Source organism: Lupinus angustifolius, unplaced genomic scaffold, assembly GCF_001865875.1.
Source record: "Lupinus angustifolius cultivar Tanjil unplaced genomic scaffold, LupAngTanjil_v1.0 Scaffold_20_70, whole genome shotgun sequence".
Classification (NCBI taxonomy): domain Eukaryota; kingdom Viridiplantae; phylum Streptophyta; class Magnoliopsida; order Fabales; family Fabaceae; genus Lupinus; species Lupinus angustifolius.
The window spans coordinates 17968-40189 of record NW_017719493.1 but is presented as its reverse complement, the minus strand read 5'-3'; the positions used below and the strand labels follow the sequence as shown (position 1 = coordinate 40189).

Below are 22222 nucleotides of genomic sequence, written 5' to 3'. Positions count from 1 at the left end.
TCATACATGGTGAGATGATCCCTAGGACAAGAAGTTCCTTGATATTTCTCAAATTCGGGCATCTTGAACTTTGGTGACAATAACACATTGCGGACCAGGCACATGCTTGTAACATCCTTCACGCTATGGGAACTTGCTTCCTCAATAGCTTTAATTCTCTCTTCGATTGCCTTAATCTTCTCCCAATCTTGAGGATTCATAACATTGTGGGACTTAGAGGAATGATTCCGATTACCATCATTAACTGGGGTTTCCATATGATATGAAATTTGCAAATTTGTCTTTGGGGATGGTGTATCAATACGAGAAACTAGTTTATCTTGTGTAATCTCGAGAGTAAGATTTTTTCTTCCTTCTTAGATCGTTTCAGCCAAGTCCAATAATATCACCTTTAAAAACCAATTTTCAACTCATGAGAATTCTTGGTAAATGATTTATGTCTGAGGCACATGAATGATTGAGATGTATGAATGACATGATGGTGTGATCTTTGATTCATGGAATATGCATGCATGTTATAACTTTCCTTCTTTTTGAGTTCATATGAAGATGCAGGAACTATTTATTTTCTTTTTCGATATTTTGTGGTGGTGTATGCAATGCATGTACGTTGGTGCATGAAATGCAACATTTGAATGATTTATTATGTTATTATGAATGTATGTAAATGAATATGAATGTATGATGGTATATTCTTTTTTGTATGAACGATAGATGAATGTTTGATTTCTTGTATGAATGTTTGAATGATGCATGATATATTTTTTATTTTTTGATGAATATTTGAATGATAAATATTTTGATGAATGTATGAATGAATAGTATGCATGAACTTCAAGTAGTAATGTCAATGTTTTTTGAATGCCCTTAGGATGGGATAGACCCTATTTAGGGGAAATATAGCCTTGGTTACAATATAATAAAATGTCATGATGGATTTGACACCTATTCTACTGCTAAGGCTAACTCTGAGTTAAATGATGAAGCTGTGAGCTTATTCAGATGAAAGAGAATACATCCCTAGGGCGATGAGCCCATCGTCAGGAATGAAAATTATCCCTAGGGCATTGAGCCCATCGTAGGGTATGAAAAATATTCATAGGGCGTGGAACCCGCTAAAGGGAAAGCAAATTATCCCTAGGGCATTTAGCCCATAGTAGGGAATGAAAATTATCCCTAAGGCTCTTAGCCCATGGCAGGGAATAGAAAATTATCTCTAGGGCGCTTAGCCCATGGCAGGGAATGAAAATTTTATCCTTAGAGCACTTAGCCCATGGTAGAGAATGGAAAATTATCCCTAGGGCGCTTAGCCCATGGCAAGGAATAGAAATTATTTAGCCATCCTTATGGAACGAGGACATCAAAGTGCAATGACATCCTCGTAACATTCAGGCATGAAGACTTTTTAGGGAAAAAAGTCCTAATTTATGAATGACGATGAACAAAATTTAAATTATGCTTCCCGTGTCTTACATAAGGTATACTTAGAGGGTTTTTGGATAGTCTACAGGTCACAACCTTATGGCGGAGGTACTAGGTCTTGATTAAAGTGGACTCAATAAGAGCTTTAGACTTCTAGGTCACCAGATCGCATCCAATCCCGCAAGAAAGGAAACCAAATATTATGGGCTAGAAACGAGAAGGATCGATCCCTCCAAGCTGCTAACTCATGATACCGGAAACGATCTGGGTGGTCCATTCTGCCAATACCAAATATGACTCGAGGTTACTTACCAACAAAGTAGATGTCCATTCTATCTCAAATCTTAATCACTAATACCCGCGTTTAGGGCATATGAGTGTGCAAACTCAAGTGTACATCCTTAGTGTGTGAGAAAGCATACAAACCTTTTAAAAAAATTCCCACCCCATAATAAGCTGCAAAAAAATAATCACAAGAACTTGCAGATAATGAAACATGACAATTTAAGATAATAATTCAACGTTCTAAAGAAAGAACACAAAAACGAAACAAACAAACAAAAAACAAAAGGGTATTTAAGTCCATATTAGCGGTTATGGGCCTGTGTCTCTTATGGGAAAGTCCCTAGTGGAGTCGCCAGCTGTCGCGACCCGATTTTCGGTTGGAAGACCGACCCTACGGGTTAGGAAGAGACGAACTCGATTTCTACCTCTCCCGATTGATTTGGAGTCGACACTACGTTTTTTGCGGTTAAAACGTAGAAAACTCTCTAGTAAGCCCAATTAGGATAAAGGTGGTCATTGAACATAGATTCTGAGCTCGAGAGTCGATTACAGATCGAGGAAGGTCCTCCCGTATTAAAACGGTACCCTCGCTAATAACACGGACTTTTATACCCTTAAACAAATTCATTAAAAATCTAATTGTTAAAACAAAATATTTTATTTTTTATATTTGTGTCTGACAAGAGGTTATCTTGCTCCTACGTATCCCCGGATGCAATAGGGAAATCAAGACTACGTAGTTCTGGTTTGAAAATTGGTTGGTTAATTTGGTTTGGTTTGATTTGGTTTGATTTTGTCATTATTGATTTGTAAACATCGCCGGTATTGATAGATTTGGTGGAGTTGATCTTGTGGATTTTGAAATATTTAGCATAAGATTTTTTAATTCAATGGAACTGATAGCTTAGAGACGGTGTTGGTCGTAGACCTTCTTCCCATTTTCAGAGAAGTTTGAGACGACTCGAACTATGACCTTACTATAAAAATTCCATAAATAATTATGTAAGATAGTTTTGAATTATTTTTTATATAGAATTAATAGCTTAGAGATGGTGTTGGTCGTAGACTTTCTTCTCATTTTCAGGGAAGTTAGAGACGACTCGAACCACGATCTTACTATAAAAATTCCATAAATAATTATGTGAGATATTTTAGAATTATTTTTATATAGAATTAATAGCTTAGAGATGGTGTTTGTCGTAGACCTTCGTCCTGTTTTCAGGGAAGTTAGAGACGACTCGAACCACGATCTTACTATAAAAATTCCATAAATAATTATGTGAGATATTTTAGAATTATTTTTATATAGAATTAATAGCTTAGAGATGGTGTTGGTCGTAGACCTTCGTCCTGTTTTCAGGGAAGTTAGAGACGACTCGAACCATGATCTTACTATAAAAATTCCATCTTCTATTTAGATGATGAAATAGTGTTAAATTATTATTTTTATATCAAATTAATAGCTTAGAAAATATATTGGTCGTAGACCTTCTTCTCATTTTCAGAGAAGTTAGAGACAACTCGAACCATGGCCTTACTACAAAAATTCTATAAAGTTGGATGTCAAAATTATTTTTATAGTTAAATTGTATTTAGTTATAAGTATTTGGTTGGTTATTGTTATAAAGAAAAATATTGATATACAATGTAAATATAAGAAATTATTTAATAGAGTGATTATTATAAGATAAAAAAATAATAAATGAATCAAATAAATGAATACGGTGAGAAATTATACCTTCTATGACATCCTACATGCATGATTTATATATCAGCTTCGCATGCAACAAAGAGATGAGTGAGATTTATTTGCTTGGGTCCATTGGTATTGAATTCACTATGACATAGCTAGGACCATTTGCTCACAATAGGTCATATTAGCTTCGCATGCTGCAATGTATCTTTTGACCAGTGGTCCAAGTGATTAAAATTCTATGATTCGTGATACTCTCTATATCTAGAGCAGATCCAAGCCAGCCAGTAGCAATAATCTTAAGCACTCCCAAGATCAAACATTCTGCACATAACACTAATAACATAAAATGCATGAGCTTCTTCTTCCTAGCCTTTTCACCTTTGGCTTAGAAAATCTCTCCAATGCTAAGGTTTGGTTCCAAATAAGATGGAAGAAGTTCTTTCTTCGGATCATAATATGAAGCAATATAATCAGTGGAAAGCATCCCATTGGCAAACCATCATGTACTATGTATTTCCTCAAAAAATTGGACGTAACTTTCCCTAAATATTAACTTCACGTCTACCTCAGAAAATAAAAGTTTGGTTTGGGCGAAGTCGGTTTTATGTGAAGATCACTTTCGTGAGAACGTGATTGAATGAATTAGTAGGAGGGAGAGATTGGCGGGTTGGGTTGAATCTTGGAGAGTATGAAACTATGAATTACACTATGGAAGAAGAGGTTAATGATTAATGCATGGAAGGGAAATGAGATGAAGGCTGAGAGTTGAAGAAAGGTGGTGAGGGAAAAGAGAGAATGGAGGAGCAATGGGAGAGAGGGAGAAAGGGTGTTCTTCCTGTTTTGAATTGCCTCCCTTCTATCAAACAAAGCACCCATCCCTTTTATGCAGTTTGAAAACAAAACTTTTAGGATGCTAATTATAATCTTTTGCCTTTCTACTTGTCTATTCTGTAACTGCCTCTTAATGCTGATTATTGCTCCCTTAAGGCTGCTCTTGACTGATTTCCTTTCCTGCTGAATGTGTAACCGAAAGGCTTATGGTTTACCCCTTTCAAGATTCTCACTGTTATTTCTCTTTTCCACTTCTCTTGTCCAGCTATTGTCTTTTTATGACAATTCATTAACCTTTTCTATTTCTTTCGCAATTAAAACCTATGCAAATAAATAGTGTAGATATTACTTATGAATTGTAACTGAAAATCTCTAGTTTGTATAAACATAAAACGTTGGTAACAATTTTTTTCACTTTTGGCTTAAGAACTGAATAACTAATAGGGATGAAAATGGTTTTGGGAAATATATAAAAAAAAAAATTTTATCAAATTTTGTTGCTTTGAAACTTTTGCAATTTATTATTGATTTTGTAAATAGACCGGACAAAATTGAATGTTCACCAATACCACAACACATTTGGCTACATGATCGACGACTACACCCAATTGTAGGACACAATCGAAGACCTCATACAAGTTGTCCACCTGCAACGCTTGATTACAAGAATATCACAATAAAGGTGATCACCCCCGGCACGATGACTTAGCCCTCCGAGAAAACACTCCCCTATAAAGCACCAACAAGGACGACCGCCAAGCATGGGATGCGCAAACAGATATCGGTCGAACAACCGAAGGCAGCGGAGCCCGGTTGAAATTAACATCATCTCCGAGTGGTTTTCCGCAGGAGGCACTTCAAGGTTAGCTCAAAAGCGCTATGTATAGGAAGTTATGAAGGTAACTGCCCAAAACTCTCAAGTCAATCGACATGCTCCTCCCATATCCATCGACAATCGCGATTATGAGGGGGTCATCTAAAAATATGATGTTCCCCTGGTCATCACCACAAAGTTGAATAACAAGAAGGTCGGCAAACTCTTTGTTAACTAGGGGAGTTCCGCTGATATCATGTTCTAGGACTTATTTCAGAAGATGGAACTGAGCGACCGTGACCTACTATCGTACAATGGGCAGATGGTCAGTTTCACTAGACAAGGCATAAATCCACGAGGATACATGGATGTATGGTTGACCATAGGCGACCAACCCCTTACGATAACAATCCAGGCCAAGTTCCTGGTTATAAACTACCACTTAGTACACAACGCTATCTTGGGCTGACCAATGTTAAACTATCTCGAGGCTGTGGTTTCTACCCCACACTTGTGTACAAATTTTCTATCTCCCAACCTCCAGGTGCGCACAGTTTGTGGTAGCCAGCATTCTGCTCAGTTTTCCGACAGCAAATGGAGACCAACCCGCAACAAAAAGAAGAAAGGGAGTGTACATAGTGGCAAAGGACAGACAGGCTACAAGGGAGAAGCTCCTAGTTTGTGCACCTAATTCGGTGGCTGATAAATCATTTGGCTTCTCCACCCAGGCTCACCTCGCCCACCAAAATTGAAAACTTGCAGCAGTGACATACTCGTTACATCAACCCAAGCATCAAGACTCCCAAAGTTGTTTTTCTTTTATTCCTCCAAGTTTAATGTCGACCCACTCATGGTCGGACAGCCCCTATAACACAAAAAAAAAAATATATGGCGGTCAACTAGTCATCCCAAGGAGCATACCATATGCCCCTTGGTCGACAACTAAACATTAATACCCCTCAAGGCGTAGACTATGTCCCCCTTCGATGACGATCAACTAATCATTCCAATGAGTGGACCATGTCCCCCTCAGTCGACAACTCAACATTAATACTCCTTAAGGCATAGACCATGTCCCCCTTCGATGGTGGCTAACTAATCATCCCAAAGAGTGGATCATGTCCTCCTTCGGTGGCGGTCAACTAATCATACCAAGGAGCAGACCATGTCCCCCTCGGTCGACAACTCAACATTAATACCCCTCAAGGTGTGGACCATGTTCCCTTCGAAGATATTCAACTAATCATCCCAAGGAGTGGACCATGTCTCCCTTAGTCGACAACTCAACATTAATACCCCTCAAGGTACAGACCATGTCCCCCTTTGATGACGGTCGAAAAATCACCCAGGGCGCGGACCTTGTCCCCCTGACTGGTGGTCCAACTTCAAATGTCCCTCAAGGTGCAGACCATGTTCCCCTTCGATGGCGGATAAATAGTCACCCAAGGTGTGGACATTATTCCCTTTGGCCAAATTCACATTCAGGACACTCAACTTGGTCGGACTCAGATTTAACGTAGAAAGCATCACTACCTCCGAGTGCAATTTTATCTATCATCAGCCCTTTCGGTTAATATCATCTTGTTCAAACTCATAAACAAATGTTTCTATTACTTTTGTCCCCGATCCAGTTCAACGTTATTACTTCTTCAAGTTGAGCTTGTTTTATTATCTTCAAGGTGTCTACATTCAACATCTTCGGGCTACCCTAACCACAACTACCTTATTTGAGGATTCAATTACTTGTTACTTCTGGTCAAGTTCATTCTATCCAACTATTGGGTTAGCCTTCTTTTTTAAGTGACAAGTAGCACACGACCAACTCCGACCAAAAAATCACTTAACTTGCTAAGTAATACTATGATTAAATGGGTTACATTCGGTCAATATATCTTTGGTTTTTAATTATAACTCGAAGCATAAAGGTCGATCAATTTCTCTTTTGTGACATAATTGATTGAAACATGCCTGTTAATGAGGTCATTTCAAGTCAAAGGTAACTCACCAACAATAATTAACTTCTCACAATGCAAAAAATAAAAGAAGGCAATCCAAATACGGAACAACTACATTCATTGATTAAAAGGAAATTATACAGAAATTACAGAAAATCCTATAGGTTATTACATGGCACTCAAGCCTCCCCCCTCCACGGGACTGGAAGCTTCACAATAGAGCCATCCTCCTTCAATAGTAATTCCCCATATTGGATATATGCATTGATGTGTGTCCAAGACCAGTCCTCGTCTAGGTATTTCATACTAATCTGGGCAAAGGTGTTGTCTCATGCAAGGTACGTCGACTCCACTGTCAAGCTGGAAACCGAATCTTGTTCCATCGTCAGCCCATCCCTCTCCAACCTGAGGGCAGTCACCTCTTCGATCAAACGGGCAATCTCCTCCTAGGCTCAGTGGTGGGAGTCCTAAGCTGCATGCCCCTACTCATCCGAAAGCATCAACTTATCATTAAGTTGACGGATCTCGCCCTTGGCCTCCTCATAATGCACCATTAAGTTGGCGGCCATCTCATTCTGGGAATCGATCAATTCCTGTAGGGCAGTCAAGATGGCTCGGCAGGCTTCCTCATACCGGTGGGTTAGGCTGGACAACTCTTGGCTAGACGCCATTATCTGGGCCTCCAGCCCTTTCACTTCAGTCGTATGGGCCTCCTCCACCTTCTGAAGCTCCGCATAATGGCGATCCTAGACAACCTAGAGGGCCTCGCCCCCCCAATCGCTCAGCTATTGCGCCTTCACCTTCCAAGTACTTAGCCATTAATGCAACCATGATAGAAGGTGCCCGGACCTACCTCATCATGTCCCAAAAAAACGATGCATCAAAGACAACCTTCACCTCACCGGTCACTAGATTGATCTCGACTGCTTGCGGAATAGAGTATCCCACAAGGGGTCGACTCTCCACACGTAGAGCTTTCCCTTTCCCTACAATGTGGCAGATATCAAGAGGATGAACGATGATGTTGGGCTCTATAGGCGCCTTCTACTCGGTTAGACGTACCGACGCAGAAACAGTTGTGGTTAGGACTTAGGAACGGTCAGAGCCGCTTGGACCAGTCCACTCTGGTCGGTCAGAAGAGGAGGAGGTGGTGGAAGATCTGCTTCTCAGCCATTCGGAGGAGGTGAGCTCCACCCGCATTGGTTGGAGGAGGGAAGGGGAAAGCTCATTTCCCCAACCCCAATCGACGGATGATCTTGTTCAATAGTCGATTCTTCTTCAAACAGTCAGCCATAGCAGCTGAAAAAGAGAAAAAGATTAGTACACAACCAAAAACTCACAAGATTGTAGATATACGACTTAATACCTACCAATTTGATGTTCAAAGGCCTGGTCGCCTTTGGACAAGATCGAATAGGATAGCACTGACCCACTGTCAACCCATCCCAACATTATCTAGGCTGGCTCAATCTCCAAGCCCTCAAGGCTCTCAAACGTGTAACTGAACCTTTTGGTCGACGTTTGATGGAGGTTGCCACTCCAGGAGAACTGAAAATGACGTTCTCCCCATGATCCAAAAGCTCACTAATGGGCTACTCCCCATATTTCAACCTGGTAGAACCCCGCATTCCAATATTTGGCAGAAGAATCGAAGGGGTTGAACAAGGCGTGCTTTTTCTACGACTGAAGGCATGCCCACCTGTGGGCTCTGATCCTCTCTTCATCCAGGTTGGTGTTATGAGTCACCTGAACATCCAAAAGTATAGTCGAATAGTGCAAGGGAACCTCAACACCTTGCAATAAAGCCCAAACTTCCGAATAAGTTCCCAGGCGTTTGAGTGCAGCTGAGACGGGGCAACCCTCAAATGGTTCAGCACATCCACATACCACTCATCCAGAGGTATTTTGAGCATGATCTTCCGGGTGTAGTATTCATAAATAAATAAAGTATACTTGTCCCTCCGACCACGTAAAGATCCTGGCAGGCCCGATATTCAGAAGACGAAGCGTGTAGTTGGGTACAGTTCGACACACGTGCCAGGGCGACAATGTTGGGCATCACTTTCTCAAGAAAATAATTGGCAATGTCTAGCACTTCCCGATCAACCCACTAGTAGCAAGAGTCAGGGTCGTCCAAACCCTCAGGAATCTGAAACCTATTTGTCATTCCCATGTATGACCTCGACATCCGCAAACTGTTACTAGAAGAAGCATTAGATTCTGAACTGGATTTCATATCCACGACCAGACATTGCTTCCCTAGGTGAGTCAATCCCTAGAACGAGATGAATGCGAGACAAAATTGGGCGGAGGTCCGGACAAAACCTCCAGCTCATCGAAACTAGACTCCAGGTCGGTGATAAGGACCATGATTACAAAAGGAAAAAGGAAGATAAGTTACCTAGAAAGAGGTTTGAAAAGAGTTGAAAGAACAAACGAGGTTGATCGGCAGCATAGTAGTTTCGATAGTAGAAGATTCAGAAAACAAAGTGAAGAAAATGAAGAGGGGTCCCCCCTATTTATAGACAAAGTTGGGCCAAGGCCACCCCTCATGGCCCAACTCAAAACGCATCCTACCCGTTCAAAAAATACTCAAGTGTGATCCAACGATAACCCAGGAACCAAGAAAAAAATGGCAAGAAATGAATTGGCAAAACAAGTACTTTACACCGCAAAACGGTACAATAAGAAAAAAGCATTAGTGATGGTCAGCCATGTGTTGCACAACTTAGAAGGTTAATGACACTCTACTGATGCACCAAGAATCTACCAGCATGCTCGCCTATCGAACATACTAGTAGATTCAGGGCAACTATTTCATCCTTGTTATCCGAGCGTCATAGCTATTGAAGGTAGTCGCATACTCGACCAGGCAAAGGCCAAGTACGACCGATCAAGGAGCTTGCTTGGAAGCCAACCCTTTCATGACCAGATATCCCAAATTGGGTCTAGGACCACTCCTCGTCTGACACACCATCCACAATGCACTGCCACGCCACCTGAAAATTCCACCTACCCTTCTGCCACACGACAATAACAAAATTTAATATGGCTGCCAGACCTGCCACAAGGTACCAGTCAGCTATGTACAGAGTACGGCCCTGTCAATTCTAACTAACTTTCTATGATAAGAAAGTATACACAATTAACTCTTAAAACTACAAGGCTGAAATTACATTATTTATCTAACAGGAATGAGACTCTCCTCGAGTATCGGAGAGGCGAGTTGTCTAAAAGAACAAAGAAAACATGAAATAACATGACACTAGTATCTTTTTTAATTATAATGAAATTACAATTTTACCTTTAAAACTCAATGGAAAAAAGAAGTTCCCTCCCAAGTATTCAAGGGGATGTTATTCTGAGAGTTGTAATGACAGAAATGGAGGAGAACGCCCCTTGGAGAAACCAAAATGCTACATAATTTCTAAGTTAAACAAATGAAAACCGAAGAAACAATGACAAATAATGCAATTCTTTTATTAAACCTTTGATGCGTAAAAGTGCTGAACTTTTTGGTGTTGTTTACCAATTGGGTTTTGATCAGAAAAACAATCTGATGATGGTGGCATAAAAAGCCTCTTAGAATGGTCAAAAAGCTACATATCATTATTCCTAAAATATAATGATATGATACTTACAAGAGATGATTCTTTTCCATTAATCCTATACACACAGGAGAAACCCAAGAAAACAAAAGGCATGGTGCAACTTTGTAACCATCTATAGCATGTATAAGTAGCATCAAAATCATTTCTTTTGGTCTATTTTAAATTATGTCTTGATCAAAGAAACAACTTGAAATTGCTCCTTCTTTTGAATGCAATGGGAAGCACAACACTAAAAGCAGAAAACCTAAAGCCAATTATTCTAAAAGCTGGTGTTCCTCTAGCTATATCTTTTGTTGGTTTCATCTATGCATGGATCGCAACAAAGAAAGTCTCTCCTTTGTTAGAAAATGAATATAATTCTCCTGAAACCAATTGTCATCAAGAAACTACACATGAAGAAGTTTCTCACATAACCCTTCATCCTTCTATAGCAAATGAAAAACAGTTACAACCTTGGCTAATAGTGTCTTTTCTAGGAAAGCACTAATCTATGGCAACCCAAATGTGGAACAATATATTACTAGCCTAAGAAACAGGATTAATGAGCTTGAGTATTGCAAATCAGAGAATAGGAAGCTTCAGAAGAAGGTCTAAAAGTTACTTAGAAGATCAACCATCCAATTTCGCTTAATAAGGGATAGGTAATGCCTTGCAAACAAGGGTTAATGTCATTAACAAGTTAGAGGATGAAAATAAAGAGATGCAGAGGGTCTTAAATCAATTGCAAGAGGATAAGAATGAACTTCTGAAAAAGCTTGGTACAATAAAAAAATCATATGTATCTAAGGTAAAAAAACATAATTTAACCACTTATATAATGGTTTGTTAGTTTGATTTTATTTGGTGAGTTCAACTCCTCGCCAATATTGGAGAGGATAGTACTAGAACATGAGGATGATATATTTTAAGATTTTTTTATTTTTTATTAAAAACATGAAAATTTGACCATTAAAAGAATTTTTTGTCACATATTATAATCTCATCCTATACTAAATTTCTCTATAATTGAAGATTAATCTCATTCCATATTTTGTGATGGGGCATGTGATTAGTAATCTAGTCACTAAATATCACCTATACGAAGAAGTAGTTACCATAGCAATATTAACTAGTATTATAGCCAATACTTAAATTAAATTTATAGATAAGTGTGAATTCGAGCACAATAATAATTTGTTTGTCATGAATTTAAATCCTGAAAATAATATCTTTATTTATAAGGATACAACCCTCTATATTTTTACTTATTTTACATATTTTTATCATTAATGTATCTATGTCGTATCATATCAATGTATTTATGTAGTATAACCTCCTATAAATTTATTGATTGGTTTACAAATGATATATATCATTTTTTTATATGTCATTACTCTATTTGTATTCATCCATCCTAGCTTAAATCATTACAAGGCTTCCTTCTAGGGTAGGTTGAAAGAGGAGATGCAAGCAATGAAGATTGTAACCAGCTTCTGAATGAATTGGAGCAAGTAAAGAAGGAAAGTGCAGATGAAGTTGAAGAATTGATTCAGTTGAGGTGGAGCAATAAAGAACAACAGAATCAGGATATAGACCATATAGAACTAGAATTTGAAGGAAGTGGTGGTGTTTATGACTCAAAGCATGACTTACATGAATCCATTTTGGAGAATCCTAAGAGCCTTATTTTTAGTTCTTCTCATAGCGAACGTGCTTCTTCCAAAAAGACAATGTTACTTAAAAGGCTGAAAAATTGGGCGGAAGGTAGTGAAAAGGTAAGAGTGAAACCTATAGAAATAGGAGTAAAGATCCTCTCCATTAATGGAGAGACAAGTACCACAAAAAATAAAAGAAACAATAATGTGGTAAGATATTTTATCCTTTTATATACGAATATAATAACACTTTTGTCATTAGAAATACATGTAAAATCATGTCATCTCCTTGTTCATAGAAATAGTCATTAAATTATGTTTTGTTTGGTTGAGGGGGAGAACATGAGAGAAGAGAGATTAGTGAGAAAGAGTGAGGGGAGAAAAAGATAAAGAAGAATTATAGTAGATTTTTGTATTGTTTAGTATGAGAGAAAGAGAGAAGAAAGAGAAAAGAAAGAAATAAAATAAATCTTTGAATGACAGAAATATCCATACAATAAAGAGGGTATAAAGAAGTGTTTTATTCTAAGTGAATAATTTAGATTATAATATAAATAAATGATAAAATATCTTCTCAACATAGTAAAAAGAAATTAAATTAAACATTATAATGTTAAATATTAAAACTTGTTCGTTGTAATGCAATTCTCATAACTTTTTATATTAAATCAATTAATATAGTGAGTAGTAGTTTGTATAAGAAAACAAGATAATTGGGAGTATTTTTGCTATTGCTCACCATATCTCTTCTCCTTTCTACTTTCTTTGCATTTATGTAGAGAGTGACTTTAGGCATGGGTCCCATAAATTTTTATTCTCTCTTCCCTGTTTCACATGTCAACCAAAAGGGAGAAAAGTACAAACTCTCTCTTATTTCTCTCTTCACAACTTCTTTCCTCTCTAATTCTTTCATATCAAAGGAAGGCTTAAGCTCCATAATAGAGATGTTGTTCCTATGGAGCAAAGGAACTTCAACTTGTATAGTGATTGAGTAAAAATATAATAGCTACCATGCTTATGAAAGCCAAACCGTACTAACCTTGGACTTACATTTTTATATCACTCAAAATCAACTAAAATAGGTTATATTCATATACTTTCATTTAACATTATAGAAGAATTATGAAATTAGTTCAATTTTTACTATAAGTAGTTGTGAATGATTGAACACATAACCACTATGTTATTTATGAAATTAATTCAATTTACTCTAAGGTTATTATGGATGATCGAACATATAATATATATGTATATCTAATTTTACTAATACGTCGTTTAATTAATGAATCACCTGAATCCATTATATCAATATCCTAATTGAGATATGATGTGTGATGCAATATTAATAATGGAAATTCTCTTAAGCATAAAGTTAAAACATTAATGGACTACTACTCATGGTAGTCATATCGATACTAATGATTGCTAGTAAGATAATTACTACATATGAAACTTCAATTCCATGTGCATTACAAAAATTGGAGAGTTTGTTGCAAAAAAATATTGATGATTTCATTTTAAAGTTCATCATTATACGGAATAGATCCCCTCAAGTGATCCTCTTAAAACTTATATAAATTAAACAACTTTGCCATGTTAAAAGATTTCAATTTAGAACTATTTTGTATTTTATAGTATTTCAATTGTAAACTTAAATTTTAAAATTATGATTTGTACAAATTATTTAAGCTAAGAAAAATAATCAAACTATACAAGTTTAATTCTTAAAATTAAGAAGGGATGTCACGGTGACTTTTGATTAGATATGTCAAAATTATCCATAATTCATAATTCATCCAAATTCAAGAAAATTAAACTCATACAAATTCATCTCAAGTTAATGGGTTTAAATAAATATAATCCACTCAATAGCTTGAATAATGGATGAACCTCGATCAATCTATTATATCCATGGATATATTAATTTGGATAAATATTCAATCCATAAAAAATCAAACATTCACAGCTCATTTGATTTTCAATTTCCTTTTCTACTTTATTGTATGAGCTTCTCATTCTCACTTTGATTTTTTTTTATTAAATTAAATTCTGATATTGAGATATATTCTTAGTAACACTTGATCATATGATAATAATATTAATAATCTGACTTGTATAGAGATCAAAAAGAACACCAATAATGAAAGCACTCTCCTAGATTAACACTGCCACTGAGAGACAAAAGTTGGGGGAGGGAATGAGTTTATATACCCCTTAACCATAAATGATAGATACTAATCGTCTAGTTATGTTTTGGACTATAATTTATTTTTAAATTGACAACTCAATATATAAAACTCACCGTGATAAAATTAATAAATGAAATACAAAGTATTATATGACCATATCACTAAAAGTACATACTAGGAGAACAATGGTATATAACTATATATAGACAAACTTTTGCAAACATAATTATGCAAAAAAATCCAAGGAAACTGGAACAAGGTAAAATAGAATTTAAATGAACCGTTCAAGCATATTTTGCTTTTGTGAACCATATAGTAAATTTTAGATACAAAAATATATATGCTCCCCCATCTTCATGACCAACTAGGCACTCAACCTCACTATTCTTGTAGCTATTTTTTTGTTTTGAGAATTATATACTGAGAGTCTATTATCCACTATTTATTATTGAAAATAATAAAAATAATTATGATACTGATTGTATAGAGATAGATATTATGCTTTTATTATTTTGCTGGTGAAAGGTTTGACCACACGGGTAGAGGAGACTTTGTACATTACACTATATGATGCATTTTATCTAGTATATTTTCCTCGGCAATCATTTTATCTTGCTTCAAACCTTTAAACTAACCCATAACAGCAATGTTTATGTGGTACTAAGCATTGACTTTCGTGACAATTGTAGTAATAAAATAAGGAGAAAAAGATGTATGTACTGATAGTGTATAAGATTTATTTATACACTATCATTGTATTATTCATTGTTGATGTTTAATTATTATTAACTTTTCAAAAAAAGTAATTCAAATGAAGGGTAGATGATAGTGTGCATGTGCATAAATCTTTATACTGTCAGTGTATAGATTTTACACTCTAAAATAAAAATAAAAATTTTAATATTTTTTTTTGAAATGTATGTTTAATACTATATTTTTTACATTACAGTCAACTGCTTATTTCATTTAGTACTCATACTATTGTATTGATTATCAAAAAAAGTTATATTTATTATAAAAAAATTAAAATATATTTCGGGCTGGTCCAATTAGCCCGTTACCCGCAAAATGCCAGGGTTGGACACCTTTTTCTAAAGACCAAATTGTGGCCATGCTTTTTTGTCTTTTATATAGATGGGTTAAAATTCATTCTTCCATTATTATCCGAATCAGAATTTTGTCACTCTTACAAGAATTATAGAACTAAACTTTTTATCCCAAAGTTTGTATAATTTCATGTACCCTTACTTTTACATTGGTCAGAAAAATAAAACAAGAATTATATATATATATATTAACTTTATATTTTCTGTCAATGAAAATGAAATGATACACGGACTAATACATATCTTACGAACACAAAATGTGTTCCCTTATATAATATGGCCTTAATCACTACAAAGATAGAAAATGAGATGGCTTGAAAGTGTGAAGAAATAGGAGATGGCTTGAAAGTTGACTGGTTTGGGATTTTAAGATTGAAAGATTTTTCTTTCCACTGACCAAGCTTAAACGAGAATTCTTCCGTAAAAAATGATAAGCAAAATTATAAATTCATTGCCAAAAAGGATTAGTAGCCAAGATTAAAGCATCTTCATATATTGAATAAAGACCCTCTAAAATTAGAATTGTGGATCGATATTATTTTACCAAATGAAATATAATGTTGTACATTTATATCTAAAAACTTAACATACAATATCAAAAAATCTCAATACACTAGTATGGATAATTAGATCAAAACACATATCTTAATATCCTTAGTACAGGAATAAAACCATTTGCCTAAAAGCAACAAAAAAGAAAAATCATATTATTAAGGTGCATAAAAAATGAAAAACTAATTTTTTTTATCAGTCTACAATAATATGAAAACCTTTATCTTTATCATTTAACATGAATTATTTTTTCTCAAAAGTAACTAAATATGAAAAATAAGATCAATAGTAGCATATTAAGAATGAAAACTCATAATGTACACGTATTTTGTTCTTGTGGTAAAGAATGTGAATATGGTCTAAGAAGTTGAATTTATAAGGCCAATGCAAAATTTGATAAAGGGGTGATTGTTTTATGAAAGTGATAATTTTACATTTCCAATGTCTCGGATTTTTAGAAGCTTAAGCCAAACTTGTGATACAAGCTTTAGACAACACATGACAAAACATATAAGCTTTTTAGACAACAAATGACAAAAAAAAAAGTCCATTTTTGGCAGGATACCATTACCATTTACCAGCTTGTGGATTCAGCTTTTATATTATGCATGTAGAATGTAGGTTTAGATGCATGTAGATTATTTACCATTTATCCACCAACAAAGCATTAGCCTAATAGTATAAAACTCCGCTAGATCCTCAAGATAACCAAAATGTTAAAGATATAATTCACATGAGCGACACTTGTTGAGAGGGGCATCCACACACCCTGAAAGGGTTTAGTTCCTTACCTAAGAGGAAATACCTTTGGTAGTACCTAAAAGATTATTCACCCGTTATCCAACATTCACAAAATGTTTTTATATCAAACCTATTATTATGATATCATGCTTGGTTCATGATCAGAAACAAAAGTTTACTCACTGAAGCAACAACTGCTTTGATAAACAACTCCAAAACTTTGTTCAAATGGTGGAAAGTGATAAGCAATATGAGTTGCTATACATTTAAGCAACTGCAAGTATTCATGGTCTAATATTATTAGTACCCCGAAAAAATGGCTTAAAAAACAAAAACTGAAAAAACGGAAATTTAAGTAACAATCCATTTAGGTAGCACTTTTCACATCTCAACAATCTGTTCTAGGCTAAATTCATTGATTCTGTGTAAGTTTGTATATCACCAATGGATGAAATTACCTTTCTTTTTAATGAAAAAGAAAGAAAGCATAGTCAGGTAGCCCATCATCATAGAAATTAGAATGAATACCCACTTTCATCCTTAAAAAAAATTCGTTATACCAATTTGGTCCCCATAAAAGTAAAAGTCTAAACTACTACTCAATGATCGAAAATATGAGTCAAAATAGTTTTTATCAATGATCTACATTTCATATTTTTTTTGGATCATTTTGGACTTTTCAAATTTTCAGGGACCAAATTGGTACACAAAAAATTTGAAGGACCAAAGTGGGTATTTAAATTGAGATAATTGACAACCATTCATTAACCCAACTAACAAGTTGGACATAATCTCTATGTGATGGTAACTAATAGACAAGTTTCCTCCACAAAACAAAGTGACTTGAAAAATGTATTGCTCTAAATGGTAAGCACTACTTTAACCTTTAATCATCATAAAATTCCATGAATACCATCCATGATATGCCTTCACCATATGCAAAATTGATGGCTGAAAATCACAAGTCAAAACTAAACTCTTCTGTGCCATCAGATATAAGTAGAAAAATGTTACCAACTACATAGATGCAAATATACATTTCTGCCAATTCTCAAGAGTCACTTTACAATGAGGTCCACATTTTTGTCAGATGAACGGAAGACCGCGATTTTGTGAGCATGTCAATTAGAATAAATATAGAATAGAAACGACGACCACTCCGGATTGAAATGAGAAGGGTGTTACGAGGATAATAATTAAAACATGGGCTAACTCAAGTAGGACTCAAAGTGGGGTGGGAAAAAAATGAGCTTTTGAATATTGGATTTAACTTACAAAAAAGGGGACTTCATGAATATTACTATGTGCATAGAGAGAGCCATAATGCTTGCAGGTAGTAACCTGAAGAGATTGCCTATCTGTGAGCTGCTGAAACTCCTCACTTGTCCTGCATTGATGTACTCATCCTTGCTTGTAGTCACAGAGACATTTACGGACAAGGAACCTGAGCACCAATTTAAGTATCTTTAATGAGAATAGTTCTCGTTTGAAGAATGTGAGAACAATAAATTTGGACCAAACAACCATACATGGATGATTAAGAATAAAAGTTGGAAGTTGTTGAACTTCATTAGTGATCACATGACCATTTAAAAAAGTCGAGTGACTCATGTCCATTAATCTCTTAAACTTGAATATTCAAATAAGATCCGAGGGTCAAGATTTAGTGTTTTCACTTCTCACAATAGAATAAGTTCATGTGGTAAACTTACAATCATAGTCAGCCCATCCGATTCGTTGACGAGCTAAGTCATAGACAAGAATCTTATCTTTGAGCACAAGATCTGCAAAAGTAAGGGAAATGAAGTTGATATATTCAATACTACAAATATTGTAGTGGTTTCCTTGCTGATTTGATACACATGATCAATATTTAAAAGGACATAACATGGAAAGGAAATCTATGATTGACAGAAGTGCTCATGAAGTTTTCATGTAAAAAATAAAATCAAACTTAGTACTGAAATACATCACTTTACAAATTTCAGAGAATCTCTTTCTAATTTAGATTGTAGCAGTTGACAAACATCAAATAAATTCTCAATTAGAAGCCAATTTGTTAGAATCTAACCTCCTAAAATTGTGACTCCCTCCTGAACTTTTTGGAAACCAATGCACCACATTGCAGCACTATCCTGTTGAAGCAAAATGACACATCAATGTATTATCACTATCAGTGGCATACAATTCTGAAGAATATCTTCCTTATGAAACAATATGGCCAACAGTTTGACAGACATACTTACAAGGAAACCATAATGTACAAGGTACTGTTCTGGTTTTAAAACCATTGATGCTCCACCCGCAAAGTTTAAACTGACCAAAGGAAATACATCACCTACACTGAATAAACGAGCGTAAAAACCCAATGAGATATTCAGAAATCAAAATAGGAAAAACTCTTTCAATAATGGAAGAGAATTTAAAAAATCCACATGAAAAACATTTAATTTGTAATAACCTGGTTGGGACCAGATAACACTGGTTTCCTTTTGAAATAATGGGACGGGCTAATTGTGACACTGCGGTAGTTATCTAGCATACATATAGAAATTCAATATCAGCATATCTTATAGGCGAAGTTAATATCATATCTTAAATACACGATAAAAAAGCAAAGGGATAATAATGTGCCCAACATAGTACAATGTTCCAAAATTTCAGGTCTCAAACAAGAAAGCTTACAGATGTGACAAGAGGATCATAAGCTTCTTGAATGAGATATGCCAATGTTGTACCAGAGTCAACTATAGTTCCTCGGTTGTTAGATGTTTCAAATACAGCTGGATTAATTGAGAGAAGTTGTCCATTGACAGAAATGCTCTGAAGATTTAAGTTGTAATGAGGCCTGAAATTTGATCATGGAACTAATCAAACACACTGCAATATCTCATATAGAACTACAAATATTTTAACCAAGAATAACAAACAGTATAGCATTTTAAGAACCTGGTTAATTGATATAAATGTCACCACTCAACATATTAGGCTAAATATAGTAAAACTGAACACCATGCAGAAACCATCAATCCAGGTAAGAGATGACATGATTTTTATGCACTAAACATAAACATAATAGACTATGAAAAATCAGAAGCTTAGTGTAGAGTGTAAACATTGTGCATAATAAGATGATTAATTAGCTAACTTTCTAGTCATCAAATGGCAATGCTGACTTTTCATTTAGTGACATCCATACTAGTATTTTATAATACTAAATCCAAACTTAATAATAATGATCGCACAATTACTAAACAAATAACTAATGTAGACAATTGAAAATAACGTAAATACCTAATTCCCTAAAATTCTTGCACAAATTGCTTAGTACTTGTACATTCTCCTGATTTAACAATTCGTGCAACATTAGGGGGCTTTTATCTGCTAACTGAGGAATGAAATTGAGAAAGGGAGGGCAGAAGAGAGAACATACTGTGATGGGACAAGTGGACTATAAACAATACTTGGCTCCACAATCTCACCGAGAACTAGTATGCCTCCTCCATTGCTATCTCCTTTCAGGCAATGAGAGAAAACTTTTGGTATTATTCCTCGTGATGACAATTGTGATACAACAGATAGAGCACCAGGGCCAAACCCAAAGATTCCATCAACTGCTTTATCTGACTTCGTCAAGTCTCCGGACTGATGGGTGCTACACCTATTGCCAAAAAGGCCCAAAATAACCATCCGAAACAAAAATTCATTTCAAATCAAAACCCATATTAGCATTAGCATAAGCAAACTACAAAAAGAGAAGCAATAGGCAAAGAGAAAACAACATCAAGATAAGCAAACCCCATTTTACTTCTCCCTCAATAAAAAATCCACCTATTGACAAATATATTATCAATTTAACCTCCCTCTTACCATTCCTATGATTTTCATCCCTACAAAGCATATCCTACGTTTCTCTATAAAGATATCCTGTGATCTTCGCATCTCTACTCTCTATATGTTCCCAACACCATGTTGGTTGTACCCTACACACTTTATTCACGCAAAAAAAAAAACACAAGGGCTCACCCAAAAACAATGGTAGCAGAAGAGTTAACTGGCGAAGAATGTCCCATGATCATGTCAAAATACATTGCATCAGAAACATAATAACCCGATGTCGCACTTCCATCTCCGTACTGAAAGGAGTAGGTGCACTGATTAACCTGAGGGGAGCATTGAGCTGCTGCACCTTGAACCCCAGAAGTGCATATTGGGTCCGAGCAAGAAACCAGCTCGACAGTGGACGAGCGAACAGTGTCAAAGAAACTAAGCTCAATCTGTACATTGCAAAACACAATCAACAATAAGAAGAGCAAGGCATTCAGCTCCAAAATTAGAACCTTGCTTCCATGACAAAAAAACAAGTATCAAAATTCTCACCCCAAGTCCACTAGATTGAGGGCAATCACTGCAAGTGTTGCAATTAACCCACAAAACGTCGCTTCCAGTATCAATCTGCACGTTAAACTCTTCTGGAGGAGAACCCATCTTCACTTTTGTAAAATACAGCCTGCACAAGAAAACCAATATTACCCCCATGTTCATAGTATACTTTTTAATTGATACTCGATAGAATTACCCTTTAAATAAAATGAAGAACAAATCAATTTTGCATAAACAAAGATTTACAGGCACTGAACTAGATGGAAGAAAACCCACAGCACATAAAAAATAATGAGACATAGCAATTACCCAATAAAAAAATAAAATAAAAAACATAGTGAAATAATAGCAACATACTTTTATGAATAAATGAGTAGATAAAAAATGGTAAGCGTTCATAAATTCTGACACAAATAAATGAAGAGCAGCATTTAAGAAAAGAAACTTTAGTAAAAAATAAGAGAACCCAGAAAGAGAAAATTGAAGTTACCCGTACCCAACAAGAGCGTTGGGATCGGAGGTTCCTTGAACTGAGAAATCAACAACGCCGCCAGCAACACCGCGCAAGATTCGAGCGTGGCGGGCCATGTCACGCGCCCTGAGGGACTCCAACTCCACACGGTGGCTAAGAGGAACGGCACGTTCTAGAGGGAGGAGAAAGCTGTACACCACCGACACTGGCGCCACCACCACCGCCACCGTGGTGGCTATGGCTAATAACGTTGGAAGACAAAAACGCATTTTATTTGTTTTGTTTTTTAATCTCGTTTTGGGTATTTGTCTAATGGGGTTGATAGAGTTTGTTGCATTGGAAGTTGAAACATAAAGTGAGAGGTGTTAGTTTCTTTCAGGACATGGGAATTGTTGATCACTGTTTATTAAGTTAGAATTAGTGTTGGATTAAAGTTACTAACTGACATTAATAATAATATCAGCGACCACAGTTGCAGACACAACCTTTATCCTTATTTGGATTGGACATTAATTATTTTCACAAAATGGC

General features: G+C 35.8%; 1 protein-coding gene and 1 pseudogene across 2 annotated transcripts; one reads left to right on the top strand and one right to left on the bottom strand.

Annotated features, from left to right (window-relative positions):
• Positions 1 to 10828: 10828 nt before the first annotated feature.
• On the top strand, positions 10829 to 15407 carry LOC109338258 (annotated as a pseudogene).
• Positions 15408 to 17832: 2425 nt separating this feature from the next.
• On the bottom strand, positions 17833 to 22139 carry LOC109338257 (aspartic proteinase-like protein 2). 2 transcript variants are annotated; one of them, XM_019575454.1, is made up of 10 exons: positions 21716 to 22139; positions 21217 to 21346; positions 20863 to 21113; positions 20270 to 20497; positions 19522 to 19684; positions 19298 to 19371; positions 19083 to 19179; positions 18908 to 18971; positions 18549 to 18620; positions 17833 to 18280 (listed from the first exon to the last, which is right to left on the bottom strand). In XM_019575454.1, exons 1-10 carry the CDS (start codon positions 21958 to 21960, stop codon positions 18108 to 18110), a joined length of 1497 nt encoding a protein of 498 aa, XP_019430999.1. In that variant the 5' UTR covers positions 21961 to 22139; the 3' UTR covers positions 17833 to 18107. The 2 variants fall into 2 exon arrangements, with proteins under 2 accessions (XP_019430999.1, XP_019430998.1); XM_019575453.1 differs by having other exon boundaries at positions 21710 to 22137.
• Between the last annotated feature and the right edge of the window lie 83 nt (positions 22140 to 22222).

Excerpts from the sequence above, each read along its gene's own strand:
- LOC109338257 (XM_019575453.1), bottom strand. The coding sequence starts at position 21,960 with ATGCGTTTTTGTCTTCCAACGTTATTAGCCATAGCCACCACGGTGGCG. Across the intron at positions 19,372-19,521 it reads ATGATCCTCTTGTCACATCT|ATAACTACCGCAGTGTCACA; the intron begins GTAAGCTTTCTT and ends TATGTATGCTAG. Across the intron at positions 18,972-19,082 it reads TTGTACATTATGGTTTCCTT|GATAGTGCTGCAATGTGGTG; the intron begins GTAAGTATGTCT and ends TTGCTTCAACAG.